At 40.1% G+C, this 25,850-nt stretch overlaps 1 protein-coding gene across 1 annotated transcript in view; it reads right to left on the reverse strand.

Moving 5' to 3' along the window:
* Positions 1–11,478, reverse strand: part of LOC108523525 (myomegalin-like) — a 22,096-nt gene extending 10,618 nt beyond the window's left edge. Inside the window, 5 exon segments of the mRNA XM_017864162.1 lie at positions 1,097–1,309; positions 1,449–1,541; positions 1,781–1,900; positions 2,948–3,079; positions 9,743–11,478. Coding sequence (XP_017719651.1) covers positions 1,097–1,309; positions 1,449–1,541; positions 1,781–1,900; positions 2,948–3,079; positions 9,743–10,867 — 1,683 coding nt within the window. The 5' untranslated portion in view covers positions 10,868–11,478.
* Between the last annotated feature and the right edge of the window lie 14,372 nt (positions 11,479–25,850).

The raw sequence follows: 25,850 nt of genomic DNA on the forward strand, positions 1-25,850 counted from the left end.
AAAAAAAAAAAAAAAAAGAAAGAAAGAAAAGAATTGTATATTTTATTATTCAAACATAAAAACTAAAAGGCAGGGCTGATGATTATGTATGCCATTCCTCTGACCTCAGTGATTCTTCCCCACTTTTCTGACTGGTTTTAACCATCCTTCAAGAATAACCTCAGATGTCTCCTCCTTCATGAAGCTTTCCTTGATTCCTTTTCCTTGACTCCTTTCCTAGATATTCCTGTAGGACCCTATATATACATCCTCTTCAGAATCTACCACTCTGAAACTCAGCTTATGTGACTGTCTCTCTTACTGAACTATAAGTAACTTAAAAGAAAGGAGCCTGTGCTATTTATCCTTGTATTTCCAGGGCACAACTCAATACGGTAGTCACCCCCTACCCACAGGGGATACATTCTAGGACGCCCAGTGGATGCCTGAAACCAGATAGCACTGAAGCCTGTGTATAACTGTTTTTTCCTGTACATAGATAACTATGATAAAGGTTTACTTACAAGTTAGACATACTAACAGATTAACAATAACAATACAATAGAAGAATTATAACAACATGCTGTAACAAAAGTTACGTGAGGGAGTCCAAAGCAGGCAGATCATGAGGTCAGGAGATTGAGACCATCCTGACTAATATGATGAAAACCCGTCTCTACTAAAAATACAAAAACAAAACTAGCCGGGCGTGGTGGCGGGCGCCTGTAGTCCCAGCTACTCAGGAGGCTGAAGTGGGAGAATGGCATGAACCCAGGAGGCGGAGCTTGCAGTGAGCAGAGATCACGCCACTGCACTCCAGCCTGGGTGACAGAGTGAGATTCTGTCTCAAAAAAAAAAGTTACGTGAATGTGGTCTCTCTTGAAATATCTTAATGCTTTTTGTCTGTGGTTGACCCCGGATAACTGAAACCATGGAAGGTGAAACTGCGGATAAAGGGGGACTACTATAACTAGCATATGGTACAAGGGCAGCAAGTATCGAACTGAAATACTTAGATTATGCAACTGACTCAAGGGTTCAACCCAAACTATCCTGCTAAAAAGTTATTATCAGGGCAAAGTCAGCATTTAGGGCAATAAAATAGTTAATGATTTACCTGGTTATGTTTCCAAGAAGCCTCTTTCTGCTGTTCACTCTCGTGTGCTGCAGCCTCTACAAACTGCACACATTGTTTGGCATCAGCCAGTTGGCGCTCTTTCTGTCGTACCACCCTCTGGAGCTTCTGTATTTCCAGCTGGCTGCAGAATAAAGCACTCTGAAGATCAAGCACAACCACCTGTTGCTGAGCTGGGGAAGTACCTTCTGAGCTCTGAAAAGAGAGTAGAAATCACAACCACAAGGAGGGCAAGCACTGAGCTCCCACGAAGACTGAAAATAAAATCAAGACTGCAACCAAAATGGCACATCCCCAACTGAAGTCTCTCCTGTCCTATGTGACCCTCACATACGTGAAGCTGTCCAAGCTGGCTTTGGTGCAGCATTTCTCGAAGCTTTGCCATTGTGTCATTTTGACCTTCAATCACCTGGTACAACTCCTCAGTCTGAAAATGAGAGAGGGAATATCAAACATGTTAGTAAACTAATTATAAATTCCATTATCTCACCTGTACAGATTTTAGTAATGTGACTATTCCAAAATATCAATCGAGGTTAAGCTACAATTTCTCCAGGCTAAGATCTGTTAGTCTGACAATATTCATTTTGACAAAATATAAAATACTTGTCTACTTTGAAGGGACCAATTGTTTCCACACAGGTCCTTGAGAGCTAAATATTTTACCTCACTTTCCCTGCTTTTCAGAGTTTCCTTGAGGCTCTGAATTGTACCATCTTGCTTTTGAGACGACTCCTGAGCACACTTTAGTTCATAGCTCATTTCATTAAGTTTCTCTTGAAGAATCTGAATTCAGCAAAGAAAAACAGTTTTTTAGGTCAATGATGTCTTTTAGCCTCAAATGAATAAAGCCTTTCCTCAAATCTTGGATTTAAAGAATTTCTTAGGGGATATTACCTTGTTATTTTTCCCACATATAGTAACCATTAAAGTGGTAAGTCAACCAGCAACAAATAGTAGCAGAAGAAATGAAATACTTCCTTCAATACTAAAGTGTCTCAATTTTCATGCACTGTGATCTCTCTATGATGGCAGCCATACTAGGAACTTGTCCACATGGACCAAGTAGGCAAGTGGTTCCTAGTATGGATCCCTTATACAAGGACCAAAGAACTTCTGCTACCTAGCATAGGAGAGGGCACTATAGGGGCACAGAGGCCACAAGTTCAGCATCCCAAATTGTAGCAATTTTCTTCTAAGCCAGACATTAAAATTAATGGGCTAGAAAGTAGTAACAAGCTAAAATAAAAAACACAGACCTCCTATCTCAGTGCCTTTTACAGTGAAAGACTGCATGCAAGTTTTTTTTTTTGAGACAGAGTCTCTCTCTGTTGCCCAGGCCTGAGTGCAGTGGCATGGTCCTGGCTCACTGCAACCTCCACCTCCTGGGTTCAAGTGATTCTCCTGCTTCAGCCTCCCAAGTAGCTGGGATTATAGGGGTCTGCCACAACACCTGGCTAATTTTTTGTAATTTTTAGTAGAGACAGGGTTTCACCATGTTGGCCAGGCTGGTCTTGAACTCCCGACCTTGTGATCCACCTGCTTTGGCCTCCCAAAGCACTGGTATTACAGGCGTGAGTCACTGCACTGGCCTGCATGCACGTTTTAATCACACACCTGAAAAGCACCAGAAATTACGATCTGTACAGAACAAGCTAAAATCTTGATAAGAATAAAGGGAAGAACTACACCTTTACGTGAAATATTCCCTAGAGCACAAGGAGTACACAGTATCCATCTCCCAAGTCCTACACAGGTTGACAGACTCAGGCTAGAGCCAGTCACATCCTCAGGAAAACCCTGTCATCTCCTAGGGGATAGTACTCATCATACCTTGTTGGTGGCCTCTGTTTGCTGGATTTTTTCCTGGAGTTCTGCCAAGTGGGAATCAGATACAGACTGCTGAGTTATAGTGGTCTCATGTGAATTCAGCTTTTGTTGTTTGAGTAACTCTTCAGTCATGGGCTAGGAAGAAACAGCAAAACAAGTAAGGTGAGTTAAACACGGCCAACAAAATTTTACTTCTATCTTCAAAAATATCTGTTGCATCTTTTGCCAGAGATTTAGAGAATCAGATTTGTTGCATAAATTATCAGTATGAATTCCTAAAGACAGGCCTGTTCCTTATTAAGAACACTGATTCACCCCCATTTGTACTATGCTCCCCAGCTTCCCTTTCCACTTTTCCCTACCAATTCACACAAACACTACATGTTTATTCACTGAAAACAAGTAATTCAGAGTTCAATGAGAAGGGGAGGATTTAATAAAGGAGATGCTCACAATGACCAAATATTTGCTTTATTCTATTTTTCATCAAGGAGTTGAAAAGGCATACTCATCAAACTTATACTACTCCTGAGAGAAGTTACATTTCACCTACCTTTCTTACAACATGCTTGTTTCACATTATTGGAAACAATTGGCAGATTTTGATATGGACTATATATTAGATAACAGTATTTTATCAATGTCTAATTTTCTAAATTTGATAATTGTACTGTAATTATATGAGATGTCCTTGTCCTTAGGAAATAATGCTGAAGTATTTAGGGTAAAGGAGTATACTATCTATAACTAATTCTCAAATGGTTCAAGAATTTAAAAAAAATACTGTGCAAATACAGAGAGTGGGAGAGTTTATAAAGCAAATGTGACAAAATATTCGCAACTGGTAAATCTGGGTAAGGGGTATATGGGAGTTATTGGTATTTCTCTTACAACGTCTCTGTACATTTGAAATTACTTCAAAATAAAAAGAGAATAAACTAAATTTAAAATAGATGTGCCTACTTAAAGGCAGATTTATAGCATAAGCACAGATAAATAATCCATAGTGAACTGGGAAGGAGACATATTTTATAGGAATATCGATTCACTTAAAAGATTCAGGAGAAAAAAAGTATGATTTACATATGGGACAATTTGTATATGGGACAATAAGATAAACTTATTGAAACATTCTTAGTAATCATTACAAGCTAAGGATGTTAAAATAAAACTTTACAAATTTACTGCGGCAATTACATTTGATCTTCCCACCTCCATACCCTCTTCCATTCCAAATAGGAATATAAATTCATTAAGGGAAAAAAGACAACTGCTATTCATTCTTTCTTTCGCTCACATTTTCAGACTTGATTACCACCTTCAAGGCAGTGGAGTTACAGCTTACCTTAAATCCCTTCCTGCTAGCAACTGACTGGAAACATAAAGATTTCAGAAGAAAAATCTTTTCTATTCCTCCAGTGCTATTTATCAACTTTTCTAACACCTACTAAATGCTATAATAAGCAAAGCACCATGTGAGGCACTGTGAGGAATACAATGCTGACATAACATGTATCTGTTGCACACTAACTATGTGCTAGGCACTGTCCTGAAGATATATCATGCAAGACAAAGTCCCTGTGCTCTTGAAACTTATATTTTGCAGGGGTTGGAGGGGGAGTACATGATAAACAAACAAGGAAATGCAAAAAATATTATGGACAAGCCCTACGCGGCAAAATAGGAAAGCATAATACAGAGTGGGTAAATTACTCTAAATTGCTTGATCAGAGAAAGGTCTTTATGAGGCAGCATTAAGTAGAGATCTGAAAGAAAAAGAATCAGTCCTGCAAAGATAAGCAGAACAATACAGGCAGAAAGAACAGCTAATGGAATATGAGCCTGGAAAAGAGAAAGGCCTCTGTGGCTAGAATAGCACTCTCTAATAGAAATATAATGTGAGTCCTGTATGTAATTTTTAATTTTCTAGTAGCTTCAATGAACAAAGTACAAAATAAATAGGGAAACTTAATTTTAACCAAATATTTTTACCCAAAATATCCAAAATGTTATCATAAACATGTAAACAATATAAAATTATTGAGACACTTTGCATGATTTTTCCTGTCTGAAATTCAAGGTATATTTTATACTCACAGCCCATCTCAATTTGGACTAGCCACATTTCAAGGGTTCAACAGCTCCTAAGACTAGTGGCTAGCTTACTGGATAGCACAGGGTTAGAGCATAGTGGGCAAAGGGGATAGGGACACTCAATGAGGTGGAGAGGCAGGCAGGCACCAGGTCACATCCAGCTTCAGACAACAGGGTTAATGAACTGGATTTCGTTTTAACTGAAATGAGAACAGACCACAGTTTTTTAACAGGTAATCACACATAAGTTTTGAAAAGATCACGTTGTGGTGAATGAATGATTAGGGAGCACCAATAGAAGCAGAGAGATAAGGTAGGAGGCTGCCGCGGTAGTGCAGGTGAAAGACAATAGTAGCTTGGGTTCTGGTGCTTAGTAAGGGAGGGGGAAATAAATGGATAGATATGGATATGTTTTGAAAGTATAGCTAACAGGACTTGCTGGTGGACTGGATAGAGGGAGAGGGAAAAAAGCAGCAAGGATAATGACTTTTGGAAAAATTATTTGAGATATTTGTTGTTGAGGGTATAACAGGAAGCTTTCACCTGAGGCAACATGAACTATGTCACACCATGGGCAAAGTAACCGCATTAATAGATATTGACAACGATTCTAACTAATAAATAAATTTACCATTTACTTAATGATAAAACCACCTCTATAAAATTTGGCTTCTTACTTCTTCAGTGTAAAATAACAATAATATCTACAGTAAGATATTTTGAAATTCAAACTACAACAGGCAAAATTAAAGAAAAGAGCTTCAAGTTTAACATGGCAAGGAAGGTGGTCATATTTATTTACTTAAAACCAAACAATCTTAGAGGGGTGAAGGAAACTTTATAGACTAACCATCTGATCCGATCCTATTTTACATACAAGGAAATGGAAACTTAGAGAAGTAATTAGTCCAAGGTTTCCTGGGAAATCAGGAAAAAGATCCAATTAAACTGAACTGGATTCTCACTCAGGTTGGGAATTTATCTCTCATTTCTATAAACCCATTGCCTATCATAATGCTGGGAATACTGCAGAGATCAAAAGTTTTTGTTTAATGAATGCATAAGAACAATAAAAACAAACAAAAACGGGCCTTCAGTGGCTCTCAGTGGATCTCTTAGAAATACGACTGTATGTAACATACATTCGAACAGCAACTTTAAAGCCAAAGAATGCCACAGGAAAATACATGAATCTGAATCTCACATGAATCAATCTTGACATGAATAATCATAAGAAACCTCTTTTTCTATAAATAATGTACTGACCTAAAAGTTGGAAGATACTTGTTTCTTCTTTATTTGTAATAATTTACTATTTTACATCTCAGAAAAATGTCCTTGCAGATAACAGTTGCCGAAAGAGCACTTAGCAAGTACCACTAAGCCAACAACTTAATGAATTCTTGTGAAGTATCAAGTACATAAAACAGTCACTCCTACAATGATAGTGTAGCCCATGAAATAAGTAATACCTGATTTGGTAGAATCAGTGTTACTCTCTAGACACTCAGGTACTAAAATCATGTGGAAATGTTAATATATTTTAAATTAAGTCACTTTTCACTCATAATTAGGACAAAGGCTTTCCAGTATCAGAAAAGAGAACTGCTTCCGGGTCTAATATGAGACTTTTAGGCTAAGGGCAGCGTTTAGACCTTTTGTGTTGACAGCATTTTTCTTGGCACTTTCTAGTCCTCACAGTAGTGAGTTATAGATCTCAAACTGCTATAATTGTCAACCCTATTGTTAATACTAGGAGACAGACAAGAACCATCGACTACCATCAAATTAAAGGCCTAATCTTTTACCAGCATCTAATGCCAACATCTTCCAAAGGGCCTGATCCACTTCCTATAACTAAAATATGAGTGGGATAAATTTACCATAGTCACAAAGGAGCAGACCTTGGCATTGCAAGGTTTAAAGCAAAGATCTCCTGTTCTTTGAATTTAGATAGAAAGGGAAATTGCACATGGGCCAGAGCTCATTGCTGTTTACTAAGGGACCACACCCCTCCCATCATAGCTTTTCTAGTTCAGGGCCAGACAATAAGGAAGGGAATTACCAGCTAGAATAAGGCTTCAAACCTTTCTTTAGATATCTGAATAGCTTTAGGTTGTCATACATAAATTCTGTAGAAGGGAAATAAATTACTTTGTGTAATATCAGAATATAGTAAGCAGAACTACACTGTTATTTTCTTTAATAAATAAGAAAGGAACAAAGAAAAGGGAAAGAAGGAAAGAAAAAAAGAAAGAGGAAAAGCAATCAGGAGGAATTCTGATGTCAATATTTAATGGTGCATACAATATGGTAAGTGGAAGATTAAACAAAGGAATCCAAATGACCTTACAAAACAATCTTGCTCTTTAAGATAAAAGGTTTTCTCCATATTTGTGGCAGAACTGAACTAAAGGAAACATTTTTTTCTTTCATGGTTTCGTGTTTCCACAAGCTAAAAGGAGAACTACCAAAAAAAAATTACATTATTTCTATTCTTTCCACATTTGTTCAGAGAAACAGACAAAACCAGTCTGCCATTGTCCTATCTTGCACTGGTTTTGTCATAAGGCTCTTAAGGAGCTTAAAAGTAACCGGATTTAAACAATAGATATGCTGCCCATTTTATTTACAAACACGTTGGGCCCAATTCATCTATTTTCCCTGACATCTTAAATTATTAGAGAAAATGGCATAATAATTAAATGCCACATTTCTTGAAACGGAATGACATTTTCTCCCTCCCAATTTTTGTTTTTCTAGAAACAGTAAACAATGTAAGAATGTAAGTTAGGTCACAGCAGAAAGGTCATATGCTACTATTTTAAAGCTCTAATGTTCAAATTTAGTGAAGTAAAGGGACTTGACCTAAAGATACAGTTGCCATAGTTTATATGTGTTCATTCAGATGACAATTTTTTTTACGTAATCTCTAAATCCCCCAAGCATCCTTAGGTTAGAGAAAGAGGGCTCCTGGTTTTAAAAAAGTACTTAATTAAATTTATATACTTCAGACAATGGAGTTTAATTTATAGAATTAAAGTGTCTTGCCTGAGAATGGTCAGAAACCTTTGTCTCTGCATGGGCTAAGTTAGTTAAAGAATGAACTTTCCATATCTCCAAATTGAGAGACTGCCTGAAGATGATCTTTAAAATTCTTCTCAACTCCAAAATCCGGTCACCAAAATATAGTATTTTATTTAAATATGGAGAAAAAAGACCTTATTTTGGCTGTTATTTTCTCAGTCTTTATGTAATGTTCTACAATATTGGCCATATTTGGTGGCGGGTTGGGGAGATGAGTTTATTTCCCATTCATCCCGGCCCAACTAATTTTAGACCCTAATAAGAAAACACCATGTTTAATTTGTAACACCTATGTCTGGTCACAGAAATACTGTAAAGCCCAAATTTAGCTGTGAGGCTCCACTGAAAGAAAAAGCAAAAGAAAAGAAGTACATACATTTTATACAAATGAAAACGCACTGACTTTTTACCTTTCATGACACTTTCATCTCTGCTGTTTCTCATCTATGCTGCTACTCATAATTTTGTGTAAATTTAAAAACTTTTCTCCTGTTTTCTGCTTAGGTTCTTATTGTGATAGAAGGTATACATACCACAGAACTACTTTCCAAAAGTTTCCTGTGACACGTCACTTATCAAGCTCTAAATTTCTGGAATGATGTTGACCAGTAGCAGCCTTTCTAAAAATGCCTTCTAGATCACATCTACCTTTGTGACAGTATCGCTAAATAAGTTGTATCAAGTGGAACATGCCAGTATGTTTCACAAAGTTAAATGAACCTAGCATTTACTGTTGCTATAGAAACAAACTACCACAGCTGAATTTAAAAGGTTGGTACAGAATCAATTGGGCAGACATGAATGGTTCAAATTAAGCAACTGCCATCCTCTAGTCATTAAGAATTCAAGACTATAATGAATGAAACTCTCCTCTGATCCAATAATGGGTTAATCCTTTCTTAATATCAAATATCTTCCAGTAGAACTCAGCAGAGTTCTGGCTGTGAACAGTTTATGCCTTAACGTTTTGAGTGACAATACTGTACTTGAATACTTGAATTCCTGTCTCTTTTATGAATGAGTCATCACTAATCCTCAAATGAACTATTAATTATAATAAATATTGTCCAGATGTTATAATACTTTACTGGTGGATTAATAGGTTTCCCCCAAACCTTTTACCTTATGCTCTAATCATTTACAGGCATTTTGCGGATGAAAGCTTCAATGCTCTGGGAAGAACTAACTAGAGAACTAACTGCCTTACAGAAAGCCATTGGGAGGAAACGTCTATAAATCTGAAAACAAGAACAAATTTTAAAAGTTGTTTTTTAAAAAAAAGGAGATAAGAGGAAAAGTTCTAGTGCCAGAAATGAGATTAAATGTCTTCTTTTTATAGGATGAAAGTGAAGTGGGAATCTTTACCTTTCTGTTTTAAAAGGTATACAATTTTGATAATGGGAAGGCCAACAGATTTTACAAAGACAGTGAAAAGCAACTTATCTGAGTGCGAATCACGTTTACTAAATGAGACATAGAAAAGGTGCAGCAAAAATGGGCTCATGACTAATTTTCTCAAGTCTAGAATATTACTAACCTCCACCTAGACCGAAATCATGTGAAGCCAGAGGCCAGCTAGCTATATTCAGAAAGGCACTGTGTAGCCGTTTTGTATACCTGGACCCGGAGCGGCAAATAATCTTCACAGAGATCATCCCACAGCTCCTGCAGGTCTGAAAGCTCCAAGGGATAACTCACAGGTGTCTTGTAAAGGGATTTCAAAGACCTGTTAAGGAAACCGGAACTAACTCCATCTGTCATGCTAAGGCCAGGCTTGGCTCCAGGTGGGCTGGATTTCACTGGAATCGGAAGCCTGCTCCCTCGGGGGCTCTGGATGGGCTTATAATCAAGACCTTTAATCATGCTAAGAGCTAACTCCAGTTTGTGATTACACCCATGCTGCGGAGCCTGATCATCTGAACAACAGTCACACTTTCCAAGTTCCTTTGCACTTCTCTCAGTCTCCTCATCTTTCTGTTGTGGAGGGCTAGCCTGGACGCTTGCATCCAAAGATTCCACAGAGGAACCCGGCGTCTCTTCCTCCATGCTTTCTCCATCTGGGGGTACCTTTGTGCTTGCTAAGTCGGGTGGCCCAACCTCAGACAACGCTGGTTCTTCAGTGCAAATGCTGGTCGACCACCTGCTAGAAGGGCCACAGGAGATACTTCTGGCCACCTTTCGAGGTACCTTACAAATGGCTTCATAGTCAGAATCAGCAACCCGCAAAGCTGCACAACCACGGCATCTCCTGGGTCGGTTTCCAGGGCCTTCCGAACCATGGCAACTGTGTGGCTCCTGGATCTGATCCTCATTCTCCACCCAGCACTCAAACCCTGAATAGGCGAAGTCCTCCTGGAGCAGTGCAGAGTATCTCGCATCGGGTAAGACGGACATGTCAACCGTCCCGTTCCCCGCCTTGACCTCCGGGCCAGAGTCATCGTTATTCTTCCGATACATACTGGCAATGCAGAACTTGAGGCGATCCTTCTCCAGTAGCAGCTTTTGCAAGCGCTCAATAGAAAGCGCTTCGATCCGGGCAATAACCGTGTCGAATCGATAGATTCGATCAAGCATGAAAGCACACTTGCTGCAAGCGAACTCGGCTTTGCCATCGCGGGGAACATCCTTGCCCAGGACGTGCGAAAGCAGAACCTGGAGGTTGAGCTTGGACGCCGTGTGGAAGATCCAGCGCCGCTGGTTTCCACACAGCTCTCGGGCACAGATCCTGCAAATCTCCTTCATCTTCCCTCCTAGCGAGTGCCAAGTTTCCTGAGGCGGCGGTGGCGGCGGCTACTGGATGACCACTCAATGGCTCTTCGCCGCGCTCTGTCTCCCGCCTCAGTGGTCTCCAGTCACCATGGCACAGCCCAGTGGGGTCCCCACTCTGCAGGGGTGCACCCCTACCCCGTGTGCCGGCTCCGGGTACCACAGCCGTCAGCCCCGCCCCTTGGGCAGGGGGCGGGCGTGGAAACGTCTAAGAGGATGCTGAGTGACAGAGGCGCAGGCCGCGCTCCGACCCTGCCATGTCTCTCCCCAGCTGTCTCTCCCGCCAGCCGCCGCGTCCTCAATGTCCTACCCTTTTAACAAACTGGGCTCCCGGAGCAGCAGCTGCCAGCCGCGCAGACGCAAAGGCTCGGGGATTGAGGATCAGATTTCAAGATGGCGCCAGCGGCTCCCCGTCTGCGGCCTCCACAAGGCTCCTCTGGGAGCTGTAGTCCGGTCAGCGGACTCCCGGTTCTGCGCATGCGGGGTGGCCAGCGCGCCCCTCGCCCCAACTCCGGTTGCGCACCTGGCTCACTGGGAGTGCGGAGCAGAAAGCACTACTGGCGCGGACCACAGCCAGCCGCTTTTATCTGCTAAAAGCTCACCTGAAAGGCGCACCAGTGCCCTCAAGGATCCTCCCGCCTCTGCAGGATGTCCCGAGGCTCCTCCTCGCGGGGAGGAGAAGGCCGAATCCCCTCCCCCTGGATCCTCGGACAGTGCCACGTCCTCCGGCTGCCAGCCGGGCAGCGCCGTTAGGTACCGCTGCGCGCCGCCGCCGCCTCCAGCCAGTAGCCCCACCTCTCCCGGCATCGCCCCGCCTGGGTTCTAAGGCCCTGAGACTGCGAGGCGGGCGGGGGAAGACTTGGTAACGGAGGGGCGGGTGGGGCGGGGCCGTGCAACCCTTACCTCGACTCTGAACCGGAATGTCCAGAAAAGAGTAGTGTTTCTCCCTTGATGTGGGTGGGGGAAGGGTTAGCACCCTTGGGTGACTTTGCCCTACTTTAGGTAAAAAAGAGCACAGAGCAGTCACCTGAGAAAGCGTCCTGCAAATACAATGTGAATCTGGTTAACCAAGATCTTGAAGATAGTAAAAGGGAAATGAGCTTTTTCAAGGATGCAGCCAGCCGCGAGTAGATTACCGCCACTGAAGTCTCTTTCCCTCAGGTAGAGGGCATTCATTATTTTAGGGCAGGGGAGGGTAGACAAACACTAGCGCAATAGACGGAGCTTCTTTCGGCAAGAGCTGGAGTGTCTGGGAATGCAGCTCGCGCCAGAAAGGACTGGGAACGTCACTGACTTCGGTGAGAACCCTGTCTTACTCAGCACTGTACAGTGGTAGGTCCTCCACCCTTGGGTCTAAAACTTGGATTGCACACAAAGAGGAGGGAAGCTAGAGCCCTGACTAGGTGGGATGCAGGTACCTCCGGCCATTTTTTTTTTTTTTTTTTTTTTTGGAGTGCAGTGGCGCGATCTCGGCTCACTGCAACCTCCGCCTCCAGGGCTCACGCCATTCTCCTGCCTCAGCTTCCCGAGCAGCTGGGACTAATTTTTTGTATTTTTTTAGTAGAGACGGGGTTTCACCGTTGTTGCCAGGATGGTCTTGATCTTCTGACCTCGTGATCCGCCCGCCTTGGCCTCCCAAAGTGCTGGGATTACAGGCTTGAGCCACCGCGCCCTCCGGCCATTTTTAATAAGGAATTCTCTTCCTGGCTTGAGAGGCATTCAGACACGGAACAAGAGGAACAACCTCAGCAATCACTTGCAGTCCCCTAGAGCAGGACATTTCCCAGTTCTAATCATGTTAATTTTTTTTTTTTTTTTTTTACTAACTTGACCTTGTAAGCTAAGGCCAGCAACGTCTAAGTTTTCTGAACCTCGACCCCAGGACAGAGCCCATCCTCCTAAACCTGAAGACATCCAAATGCCATCTATGAGAGTTCATAATAAGCCCCCAAACTTCATATTGAAGACCAAATGAGATAATTTTGAGGAAATGCTTTAACCATGTTTAGCTCATTAAATAATGGCTATTATTATTTTAATATGAATTGGAATATTTTAAGTCACTTTAAAACATGGGGCTCTGCCTACATAAGATTGTATTGTTCTCTTAATCACCAAAGCAAAATCTTGTAGCTCTATTGTAAGAGAGAAAGACAGTACTTAGAGCTTTGGGCTTAGTAGGCGATATGATTTGAATATACCATATCTCATGTTGAATTGTAATCCCCAGTGTTGGAGGTGGGGCCTGGTGGGAGGTGTTTGGGTTGGGGGGCATATCCCTCATGGGTTTGTGCTACCCTTGAAATAGTGAGTGAGTTTTTCTGAGATCTGGTCATTTAAAAGTATGTGGTGCCTCCACTGCACCATCTTGCTCCTGCTGTGGCCATGTGACTTGTTTACTCCCCATTCACCTGCCACCATGATTGTAACCTTCCTGAAGCCTCCCCAGAAGCCAAGCAGATACCAGCACCATGCTTCCTATAAAGCCTGCAGAACTGTGAGCCAATTAAACCTCTTTTCTTGATACATTACCTGGTCTCAAGTATTTATAGCAATGCAAGAATGGCCTAATATCATAGGCTGTAGAATTTTGCATATGTAATTTCATCTACTGTGTATATTCTGACTCAAAAACCAAGAATATAAAAGTGTTTCAAGTAAAACTACAGCTGCATTTTTGCCTGCCAGGTATGTGAGTTTCAAAGTTGGAAGAAATTAAGCAACATGCTTTGGAATCTATGGTGAACTATGGAAAGGTAAAGAGTTTCTAGACTTACCCTGACTGATGGAAAGACAGACTGCCTGCCAGGACACTACCTTGCTGTACCCAGTCTTAAGTGTAATCAAGATCTCATTTTTTATTGTCAATGCAAGCCCCATTTTCCTATTAGGAAAATGTGAATGAAACAAAGTGCTCTTCAAGAGCAAACCCTGAATTATACTTTGGGTTATTCTCTGTTCCTCAAAAGGATTTTGCATCTAACTGATAGTCTCCAAATTTTAATGACAGTATATAGATAGCTTGGTGTAGTCATACAGGTCAATACAAATGGTGAAAAGGCAATTTGCCATTGAAGAATATGTTTGCTATAAGTAAAGATCAATATACTAAGAAAACTATACATATCTAGACTTCCAAAAACAGATGGGAATAAACCACTCAGCAATCAGAAAATGTGAAGATGGCAGTCTGTTCACTTCCAGAGAAAATAGTTCAAAACTATATCTCAAAGTTGATATAAGCTGTTGTACTAGAATTAGTCCCTGTGTAAGCATTTGGTATTATGAAATAAGGTGTTCCCAATGAAAAGATCACTGGTATATAGAAAATAAAATTTAAAATAAAACTTAGAAAAATTATGTGATAATAAATTTTGCACTTCTTGGTCCTTATCATTATTATCTTGTGGTCAAGAGTTTGCAGTTGAACTGGTTACCTATGGTGGGGCTATGCAAGGACATTTACTTTTTATTCTATCTACTGTGTATCATTTGAATTTTGGGCAATGAATGTTTATTCAGGTATTTTAGATTTTATTTAATTTAGAAAATATTTTATAGTTAAAATAAGGGCTGCCAATTTAACACACTAATATAGGGTCTAAGTGGTAAAACTTGAACCTAAAATAAGAATTTTTATACTGCATATGATAATATATAATGTAAGAAGATAACTTATATAAACAAAAGTTCAAAGGGGATCCACAAGTTATTAGTAATGGTTATGTCTAGAGAGTGGAATTATGGATATTTATTTTCTTTTTTCCTTATTTTCTATAATTTTTTACATTATGTATTACATATTTTACATAACTTACAGTACTTGACTGCTTTTGTGATAAGAAAAAAATATAATTGTTACTAAGAAAAAAGGTAGATGAAACACATTTTAGCGTATTCATACAATACAATACAGTACTAGCCAGCAATGAAAAAGAATGAACTCAGATACATGCAACATGGATACATCTCGAAAACATCTTAAGTGAAACAAGCCATATGCAAATGACTACATCCTGTGTGATTCCATTTATTTGAAGTCTGACAACAGGTCTACGGCCGTACTACCCTGAATGCACCTGATCTCATCTGAAGTCTAAGAAACAGACTATAGAAAAAACAGATCTATAGTGATATGTCAGGAAGTGGTTGAACGGTGAGAGACAGGGTGAGAAGTGATTGCAAAGGGGCACAAAGAAATCGTCTGAGGTGATGAAGCTGTTCTGTATCTAGTTTTGGATGAAGATAACATAGGTGTGTAGAGTTGTTGAAGCTCATTGAAATGGGGCACTTAGATCTGTAGATTGTATACATATTAGTATATTTCAATTAAAAAGATTAAAAGGAGTAAATAAGTTAAAACTATGTATTGCCCCAAAAATTTTAATTTGAGGGATTTCTTTGGTAGAAAGTCACCCCACTTTAAGAACAGTTTTGAAAATTAGGAAAATACTATAAAATATAGCCCAGAAGAAATTCTGTAAAAGACCCAATTGCAAATTAAAAACTTAAGCCTATCCATATGAGCTTTTTTTTTATTTTTATTTTTTTAAGATGGAGCCTCATTCTGTCATCCAGGCTGGAGTGCAGTGGCGCAATCTCGGCTCACTGCAACCTCTGCCTCCCGGGTTCCACTGCACCCCACCTTAGGATAATATTTTATATGCATGTGTACACCAAACACTTATGATTGAAGCAAGGCATGTTGTTAAGGTGAGACTTAGGGCTTCTGTAATGGTTTAGTATAAAATTATTACTTCTAAAACTTAGTGAAGGCACATAACAAAAAATTTGAGAATAAGCTTCATATTATGATTAAACAAATTATTAATTTTATACATCAACAGTTCACCCTTAACATTGATTGATAAATACATTTACAAGCACTTCTTTGCTTTATGGCCTAGGTTAAGTCACTTATATCTGGCTTTTAATTTCCTAATCTACAATGAAATATGTTGAATTTAAACGGCAGTTTTCAAACTTAAGCATGCATCAGAATCACCTGGAGGGCTTGTTAACATAAATTGTTGGGACCTACCCCCTTGAGTTCCTGACACAATAAGGTCTGTGGTGGGGCCCAAGAATTTGCGTTGCTGTCAAGTTCCCAGATCATGTTGATGCTGCTATCTGGGAACCACACTTTGAAAACCACTGAAGGAGAACTATCCTAAGCTGTATCAGACAAAAGATCAGAACTTCTGCAGATAGAAAAGCTCATCAATGAAGAACTACTTACAAAATCTATGTTGAATTAAGAGAACTGCATCAGCATTTGGAACAAGATTTATAAATATTACTGTGGTGTGGGGTCTTTTGCACTATCTCTTTTTTGACCTCTAAATGTTGCAGTCACCATAGTCACTTTTGCACCCCTTGTGTGGCAACTGAATGGTAGTGTTCTAAGACCTACTTCTGGGCTGAGAGGGAGTTTCCAAAAGAATTGGAGAGGTGGAAAATCCCCATTTCCCAAACCAGTTGTATTAGGTTTCACTGCCCTAGTTATGACACGGGAAATAACTATTCTAATTACTAAAAAACTGTGCACCAAAAGAAAAATGTGATTCTGGCAGAGAAACTAAGGCAGATGAGAAAATGCAAGAATGTCAAAGTAAAGCCAGTTAGGCTTTGTGGTAACACACAGGCAGGTGCATGATTTCCCTGTGCTCCTTGAAAACCTTTAAGAAGTCAGAAACAATCATGCTTTCCATTAATTAACAACACAGCATTTTGAAATGCTTGTTTTAAAGCCAGGAGATTTCCAGTTCATCTGCAGATTATAGTAGTATGCTTCTCAGCAAAATCCATCTAATAATAAACATTAGAGTCTTTCAAGTTATTAAATACCCATAGGTTGTTAAGTAAATTTTAAAGTATTTGTTAATCAATGAGCAAGAATGCAAACATACCTTTTTTTCTCTTTTCAGTGAGCTTTCAGTATAGTTAAAAGGGAGAAAAGGTGCACGCTACAGTTAGAACAATTGACTGGTAAACTAAATGGTACTGAGTTCAATTTAGTGTGAGTACAGAAAAAGTTGAGGTTAGTATGGGCTGGTATAGTTGAAGGGACAAGAGTGGCACTTGAGATGGGTATTAGGATGAAGGAGGCCACGGAAGGGACTCCAGCAAAATAAAATAGCTTCATTAAAAGCCACGAAACTTGGGTTAAACGCAGTGCTAGCCTGTAGGTAAAGGGAGATGTTGGGGATTTTTGAATGACCAGGTTCATCCACACATACATCTAATCCTCTATAGTTGTTCATTCAAAGAACATGTATCAAGAGCCAGCTGTAAGCCAGACACTATGCTATGGAGTGCCTCGGCATCTAGAATTTGGTTAAATTCTAGTTTTGACAAAGGCAAAAGAACTTGGACTTAATGTTATGGACTTAAGCAGAGAATGACAAGATGAAAACCTTTTTTTAGGAAGATTACCCAGGCAACAGGATGGATTACACTTTCAAGGAGAACTTTGGGATGGTTACAGGAAGATCTGCTAAAAAGACCCTACAGTTATTCATGTGTGAGGTAATAAAGATCTGAAATGGAAAGAAAGTGGTAAATATGAGAATCACCTTGAAGAAATGAATAGCAGGACTTGATGGTGTATATGCAGAGGACAAAAGAAAAGAAAGGGTTTATGATGGAGAAAATGGTTTGGAGTCTGGAAGACTGATAGAAAGTAGCATAAATAAACAGAAATGTAGGAGTTGGAGCATCTGTTTGCAAAAAAATAACACTTATTTGGGATATGCTGAGGTGAGTGAGACAACTAAGTGGAATACTAAGTGGAGGAGTTGCACAGTCAAAGCACAGGTGGGAGGGGGAAGTTTCAAGAATGATAGGGATGGTTAACATTGTCAAAATCTAGAGAGAAATTAACAGGACAGATAAGGTGAGGCATAACATTTCCTAATATGACTGGGTGCAACTGGGTAGACTTGTAAACCAAGTGGATTTGAAAACATCAGAGTAGACCTTTACTTCCCAGAATCCTTCCCTGTCAAGCCAAAAGCTAACTTCTTTTCTATCCTTTTTCTGAACATCTCTAGCATGTGTATCTTGCTTCACATTTTCACTGCACTTTCCATTTCAGGTTCTTGAAACCTGATACCTGAATTATATCACACAGCCTTAGAAGCTTACCACTATAATTATCGTGCACGTTATTTGCAGAACATTCACAGTAAAGATCCATCATTGTCCACTACCTGTAGGTTGACATTTTGTTACCTCTACAAAAAGATCCTAACCTAATTCCCTTCCAGCTTCATCTCGTATTTCTTCCCTAGGCAGAAGGTGAGAGGGTAAGTGTTTGGATATAAATTTGTTTTGTTACCTGTGTAATGTATCTCTGCCTCCCTCTTTTCTTTTTTTTCTTCTTTTTTTTTTGTGTGTGTGTGTGAGACAGAGTTTCACTCTTGTTGCCCAGGCTGGAGTACAATGGCGCGATCTCGACTCACTGCAACCTCCACCTCCCGGGTTTAAGCGATTCTCCTGCCTCAGCCTTCCTGAGTAGCTGGGAATACAGGCATGCACCACCACACCCAGTTAATTTTGTATTTTTAGTAGAGACAGGGTTTCTCCATGTTGGTCAGGCTGGTCTTGAACTCCAGACCTCAGATGATCTGCCCACCTCGGCCTCCCAAAGTGCTGGGATTACAGGCGTGAGCCACTGCGCCTGGCCCTCTCCTTCCCTCCTTTCTAATCTGATGATCGAGCCCTTAGCATTTCCTTGACTCCGGAATTTTTGCAGAGCAAAGAGCAGAGGATGTTTGAAGCCAAGTGCATTTCTAGACTTCTATGAAATTTTAAGCCCATTGAGAAGATTGAGCCAGATGTCCCATTGGTGAAGAGAGGAGAGAGAAAAGTTTTTGAAGTCAACGAGGAGGAGAGAGTGACATTTCACCCAGATGGAAAGAGACTGGAGGTCAAAGAGTAACAAGTACCCACCTCCATTCCATATCAGTGCCCTGGAGAAGCAGCAGGACCTCAGAGAGGGAAGTAATGGGGTGACTTGGAGAGGCTGCACTTTTCAGCAGGGGATTCTGGCTCCATAAAAGGTTCAATATAACAAGCTTCTAGGGTTGGCAAACCCTGCTTACTGAGGCAGGGATGCTTTAGTGGGAGATCGATGATCAGAGTAGTCTCCTTGGTGCTTTGGCACCTGGTGAAACCTACGGACCTTTAACTAGCTGAGAAAGTAGGGATAGGAGGAAATACCAAACGTATGAAATTGGATTTCTCACCATCCTGACTCAGACAGGGACTTTAAATTGATGACTACCTTAGATTTATGAACTAAGAGTCATACACTGTGTACCTTTTGTTCATTGGTGCTCAGTCCTAGACCCTTTTCACCTGTCTGTTCTCTTCTGGTGTCATCTCATCCTTTCCCATCTTTATACTGGTGGCTTCCAATTTATATTTTTATTGTAGAATTCTCCTCTGAGTGCCACTCTCAAATACCAGGTTACCTATTTGCTATCTGCATGTGGATATGTCATAGACATCTCAAAATTGCCGTAGGAAAGACTGATCTCCTGATTGTTGTCTTCCCCTTGTTTAAAGTGCCTCCCTTTCCTCCTAGTACTTTATATGAGGAGTCAGAAAACTATGGACTGTGGACCAAATCCAGCCCCACCTGTTTTGCAAATAGAGTTTTGTTGGAACACAGCCATGTTCATTCGTTTGTGTTGTGTATGGCTGTTTTTATGCAACAATGGCAGAAACTTTACAGCTTGTGCAGCTTATTTACTATCTGGCCCTATACAGAACAAGTCTACCAATCCCTGCTCTTTGCTTTCTTCAATGTACGTATCACAATTTGAAATTACATATTTGTTTGATTATTTGGTTATTTATCTGTCTCCTTCTTTAGAAGGTAATTCTCTAGTACCTAACAGCACCATTCCCTAGTCATGGTAAGCACTCAATAGTCATTGACTAGAATGTATGAATGAGAAAATGAACTATTATATACTAAGATTTTATTTTGGTTTTTTGCCTTAGCACAAAATTTTCATCCTTCCTTACCCTCTAATGACTTCATACCTTTGTTGCTGTTGTTGTTTTGTTTCAAGATGGAGTCTTGCTCTGTTGCCCAGGCTGGAGTGCAGTGGCACTATCTTGGCTCATGACAACCTCCACCTCCCAGGTTCAAGCAATTCTCCTGCCTCAGCCTCTTGAGTAGCTGGGATTACAGGCACGTGTCACCACACCTGGCTAATTTTTGTATTCTTAGTAGAGACAGGGTTTCACCATGTTGGCCAGGCTGGTCTCAAACTCTTGACCTCGTGATCCACCTACCTCGACCTCCCAAAGTGCTGGGATTACAGGTGTGAGCCCCATGCCTGGCCCTAATGACTTCATATCTTAAGTAATAGAGTTCCAAAATAATGAGTCCCCTCAACTTCTTTGCCCTCTACTCTATCCTCCTTTCAGATTAATCTTTCTAAAGCAGAGCTCAGATATCACTCTCCTTCAAAGAAACCTGGAGACCCAATGACTTCCCCATTAATCATAAACTTCTTTACCTGCCTCTTAAAGTTCTCTGAATCTGGCTCCACTCCATTTTTCTATCCCCCTGTATTCTATTCCTGCTACTATTTCTCTACCCTGAAGTTCCCTACCTCTATACTTCATACACTTGGAATATTCTATCACTACCACCTCCACCTGTCACAATCCTATCCACCCGTCAAGTATTTCCTTCAAGCTGCCTTTCTAAGTGCCACCAAAAGACATCTTTGTCTTCTTCCATCTTCCAAAATACTTTTTGTACATACAGTAATTTGTATGTCGTTTCTCCATCCTGCCTTCTCCCCATTAACTGGTAAGCTACTTAAGAAAAGGAACCACAGCATTCTCATCTTGGTATCTGCTACGGTTTGAATGTTTGTATTCCCCTCCAAATTCATATGTTGAAATCCTAACCCCCAGCATAATGGTATTAGGAGGTGGGGGCTTTGGGAGAGATTAGTGTCCTTATAAAAAGAGACCTCAGAGAGTTAGCTAGTCCCTTCCACCATGTGAAGACCCAACAGGAAATCCATAAACCAGAAAGTGGGCCCTCACCAGACACGGAAAATGCCAGTACCCTGATCTTGGACTTCCCAGCCTCCAGAACTGTGAGAAATGAATTTCTATTGTTTATAAGCCACTCAGTCTATGGTATTTTGTTATAGCAGCCTGAGTGGACTAAGACTGCTTCTGAAGTATTTGGAACAGTATCTTTCTAGATCTCAATAAATAATCATTGAATGAATGAATAAAGCAATGCCTTTCATTTTCATCTCTACTTAGTAAAATCCTACTCATTCCTCAGAGACCAAAATCTTCGCTTCTGAGCCCAGTCCATGATGATTTTTCCTTTCTGTACTGCCTTGTATTTTTTTCATCAGTGACTTTCTCCTGTTGTAATCTCTAGAAGGCAGAGACTAAATCCTATACATTTTTGTGTTCTTCTTCCTTCACCTAACAGTACATTGTGCATTACAAGTGCTCAATAAATATTTATCATTAAGTTGTAAAGCTGCTGCCTATTTTTCCACTTCCTTTGCTGCTCAAAAGGATTAGAGCAATGATTGGTTTAGCTGATAAGGCCTGCTTCAGAGACACATTATTAATGAAGGTTGTCTGGGAGACAATAATGTTGAACGGGGATTTGTAAATGAGTCTCCAGCTTCAACATTCATCAGTGAAAGAAGGCGATACTGAAAAGCTACTCTAAAAAAATCTCCTTATATGAAGTTGTCCGGAGCTGCCTAATCCCTGCAAGGTTTTCAGTCTCTGCCTTGAGCATTTAGAGCACATTCTTGCCTTAACCTCCAAACAGATCTCTCCATGGTAACGCAGGAATGTTTGCTATTTTAGGAAATATGCCTCACTGCATGCAGTACTATTTACATTAAGTTCCAAACAAGGCATAAATGCAACAGCTTGACTGTGCTAATTTGTGTGAGTGGGAAGGTCTCACTTACTTAATGTGGGCCTCTCCCTAATTGTGTTATCCTGTTTCATTTTATAAGCCAACCACAGTGAGATTACATGTTAATAAATTTTGCTTATCTTATACTGAAGGAGAAATGCAGAGAGAAAAAAGGCAACAAACAAAACAAGAATTCCTCCAGACCTCCCTTTGCAAGGGCATCATTTTTTCTGCCTTCACACCCTCCAGGTCTGGTTTCATTTAAAACCTTCATTGAGATGAAGCTTCTAACATTCTGTAGAAGGAAATAATATCAATAACTGAAACAATTGCTAGCTTTTCCCTGCAACTTTGTAGATACCTTTACTGAGGAAGAGAAAAATGCTTTGTAAATTTTATTAGATTTTCTGACTCCCTAGTGAAAAAGATGTGGACAAGATGTCACAGCCTCACATCAAAAAGCTCCTCAACACTCTGATCACACATACTATTGATCTGAATGGACATCAAGAAGGATTGGAAGGAAATATGGAATGATGTCGATCAATGGCATGTCTCGTTGGTGGTACTTTCTTTGTTTTGTAAGAATTATAGATGTTCATAAATATTGTGCAAGTGCATTCCCACTAAAATGAATGTTGTAGAATGAATGTTGTAGAATGTTTTGGTAGAATGGAAAAGGAAAACAGCTAAAAAGACTGTAAGATCAATTAAATAAAATAATCTTTAACTCTGAATGAACTTCCTGTACTCAGATATTATAGTGAGTATATTATACTCATTATACTCCAGACTTTCATACTGGGATCACGTGAGAAATAGTAATCTATGGGATGTGGGGTCAGTGAGTGTTCTTCACCTGGACAATTCAGACCTAGAAGTGCAAGATCTGTGAGCTCCTCTTTCTTCTAGGGCCCAGCTGTTTGTGGTATTCTCAATTGTGAAGTGTAGGTGGAATTAAAGGACATGAATAAGTCTTTAGAACTCAAGCTCCTCCATCCTCCAGCTGAATCAGTGAGGGATTCCAGGGATGGCTTCACTGGAGTTGAGGAGATTCTTTAGCCTCTGAAGAATAGGCCCAGAGCTTAGAAATTGAACTTTTGCCTTCCACATTGTAAGGGTCTTTCTTCTGTGGTGACGGTTGGCATGGCAGACAAGGTTTGAGTAGAATACAGTGGAACTCTAACTGTTACAGCGGAAGTATACTGTTAGCAGACAAGGATAACACCCACAACATAGGCTCCAAGAGTCACAAATAGCAAGGTTCATCATACATTACCTGTGCAGAGGGCAGAGACAAAGTGCTTTGTAATTGGTTTTATAATATTCTTTCCCCCAACCAATTCAAAGAACAGACTTGACAAAGCAGTTCATGGCTGTGTCAGATTATGATTTGCTCTCTCAACAGGTGACATCAATTATCTGCTCTTCAAACAATCCTCAGTCTCCACGACAACTAGGATTGCCTTTCTAAATGCAAATCATATGCTTTTATTCCCCTTGCTTTTTTTTTTTTTTTTTTTCTGGTGCCTACAACATGAAGCCCTTAGCTCAACATTTATGGTACTTTCCAGCTATATATTTTATCATTCTCCAATACTTATTTTTGGTAACATCGATTACTCCCAATTCCAATTCCTTAGTTGTGTTCCACATCACTGTATATATTGCTCCATTTCCTATTTTCTACCTGGTGTATCCAGTCTTTAAGGCCCAACAGAAGGGTGACCTCCAGGTGAGGTCCTCCTTGGAGTTAATCCCTTTCAGCTGTGGGTTCCTTTAGCACCATGCGTGTATTTCTGTCTCCTCATTTATCACACTGTATTTTAGTTCTTTGTTTACATACCGGTTTTTCATTGGACTATAAACCTTTGGAAGGCTAGGACTCCCTATACTAGTGGTACTCACTGAGCAACTGTCTCATCTCCTAGAGAGCATTTTGAAAATTTATGGGGGTGTTTCTTGTTTTTGATGTTGTCACAATGATAAGTGAGGCAAGGGATGTTACAGGACAAAGTATTGTCCCAAATTCCAAATGACTTGGAATTTGAATGTTCCATTGGTTGATGATAAAACTGTTTACAGTCATCTGAACCTAGAACTTAATTCTTCTGTATATAGGAGCACGATGTTAATTTACACTACATTTTTCCATGAATTAAACTACTATGTAAATTGAGGGAAGACACTACCAGTCCTTGGGCCCAATTTTTTTTTCCCGTAAGACGTAGATCCAAAGGGAGAAACAAGGAAATATGCTATGGGAGTCTTTCTATTCTCCACACTTGAGAGGACCAACTATCAGAGGCCTCCTGTGGCAGAGGTTTCCAACCTGGGTATTCCAGCACAGTGTACCTCAGCATGGTCCACCATTGTGCAAAGATGCTGATCCCCTCACCTCTCAGGGTGGCGCATGGGTCCTGAGGGGGCCATGAACAATTGCCTCAAACCGTGAGCAGCCATGGTCACTTATTTCAGAATACCATAGATGTACACATTTCCTATGAAAATGAATTTTCTATGAAAAAGGGTAGGAAACACTGTCTTATAGAACAAACAGCACAATGTATCAGGTTTCTAAATGTACACCATATTGGGTAATAACAATAACAATAAATTTTTATTAGGCAATGTTAAAAAAGCATATCAATTTAGTACAGTTTATGTGATTTAATGCATTTCTTCTGCCCAATGGTCATGCAATATTATCCCCTGGATGCTGTACTTATTCTTGTTCTAAGCATCCTTTTAGAATAGAATATAAATAATTTAGTCTCTTTGAAATTATAAGCTTTTGGTTCTTTAAGTCTTCTGAAAACTGGTACCAAACCAATTCCTTAATTAGCATTGAAAATACTGAACGAAATATATTGATTTCAGTGCTTACCAAAGATGATGAAAATATGTATATGTACAAAATATTTTAGTATTTATGTGCCTGTAAATAAAAAAGGAGCAATAAAAGTGATTTCATTTCAGAAGGTGAACATTTTGAAAGACCTAATACTTGTGTAAATTCTGAACTAAAATAGAATGAAATAAAATTCTGAAATAAGATAAAAATAGAATGTTAGCATTATAGGAAACTATAGAGATTATTTGAGGTAATTTTCCCATTTTATGTATATGGAAGCTGAGAAGTGACATATTCATAGTCACACAGCTAATAAATAATCAGGATGGAAATTCAATTCTTCTTATTCTCAGTTGAGCTTTTCTAAATTAAATGTATTATGAAATATTTTCGGCCAGGCATGGTGGCTCATGCCTGTAATCCCAGCACTTTGGGAGGCCAAGATGGACGGATCACAAGCTCAGGAGATCGAGACCAACCTGGCTAACACAGTGAAACCCTGTCTCTACTAAAAATAACAAAAAATCAGCCAGGCGTGGTGGTGGGTGCCTGTAGTCCCAGCTACTTGGGAGGCTGAGGCAGGAAAATGGTGTGAACCTGGGAGGCAGAGGTTGCAGTGAACCGGGATCGCGCCACTGCACTCTAGCCTGGGCAACAGAGCGAGACTCTGTCTCAAAAAAAGAAAAAGAAAGAAATATTTTCCATAGTCCTTTAAGAAAATTTCCATATATTTCAATATGTATCTTGCAAAAAGCCTGTGAACTTCAATTTGTATTCATACTTGTAAAATTATGTGCACACATATCATTTCTTGAGTTTGTTAACCAGAGCTTTCCAACCAAAATGAAGCTGCAGTCTAAGAAGTTTGTAATTGTGGCCAAGACAGTGATTTTTTTTCTGCCCTCATAGTGGCCTAAGCACCCAAATTGGCCACCTCCAAGTGAGAGGCTTCATCCGTTTACCTCCATACCTTACAAATATTGCCATTTGGTATATGTGCCATGAAATGGAAAGGTTGGGAAGCAATGGTTTAAACTAATTCCTATCATTGCTCTTTTATCTTGACCCCAACCTTTCCATTAAAACCACATTATGGCCAGGTGCAGTGGCTCACGCCTGTAATCCCAGTACTTTGGGAGGCCGAGGCGGGCAGATCACCTGGGGTCAGGAGTGCG

Source organism: Rhinopithecus bieti, unplaced genomic scaffold (genome assembly GCF_001698545.2).
Source record: "Rhinopithecus bieti isolate Rb0 unplaced genomic scaffold, ASM169854v2 scaffold_74731, whole genome shotgun sequence".
Taxonomy (NCBI): Eukaryota; Metazoa; Chordata; class Mammalia; order Primates; family Cercopithecidae; genus Rhinopithecus; species Rhinopithecus bieti.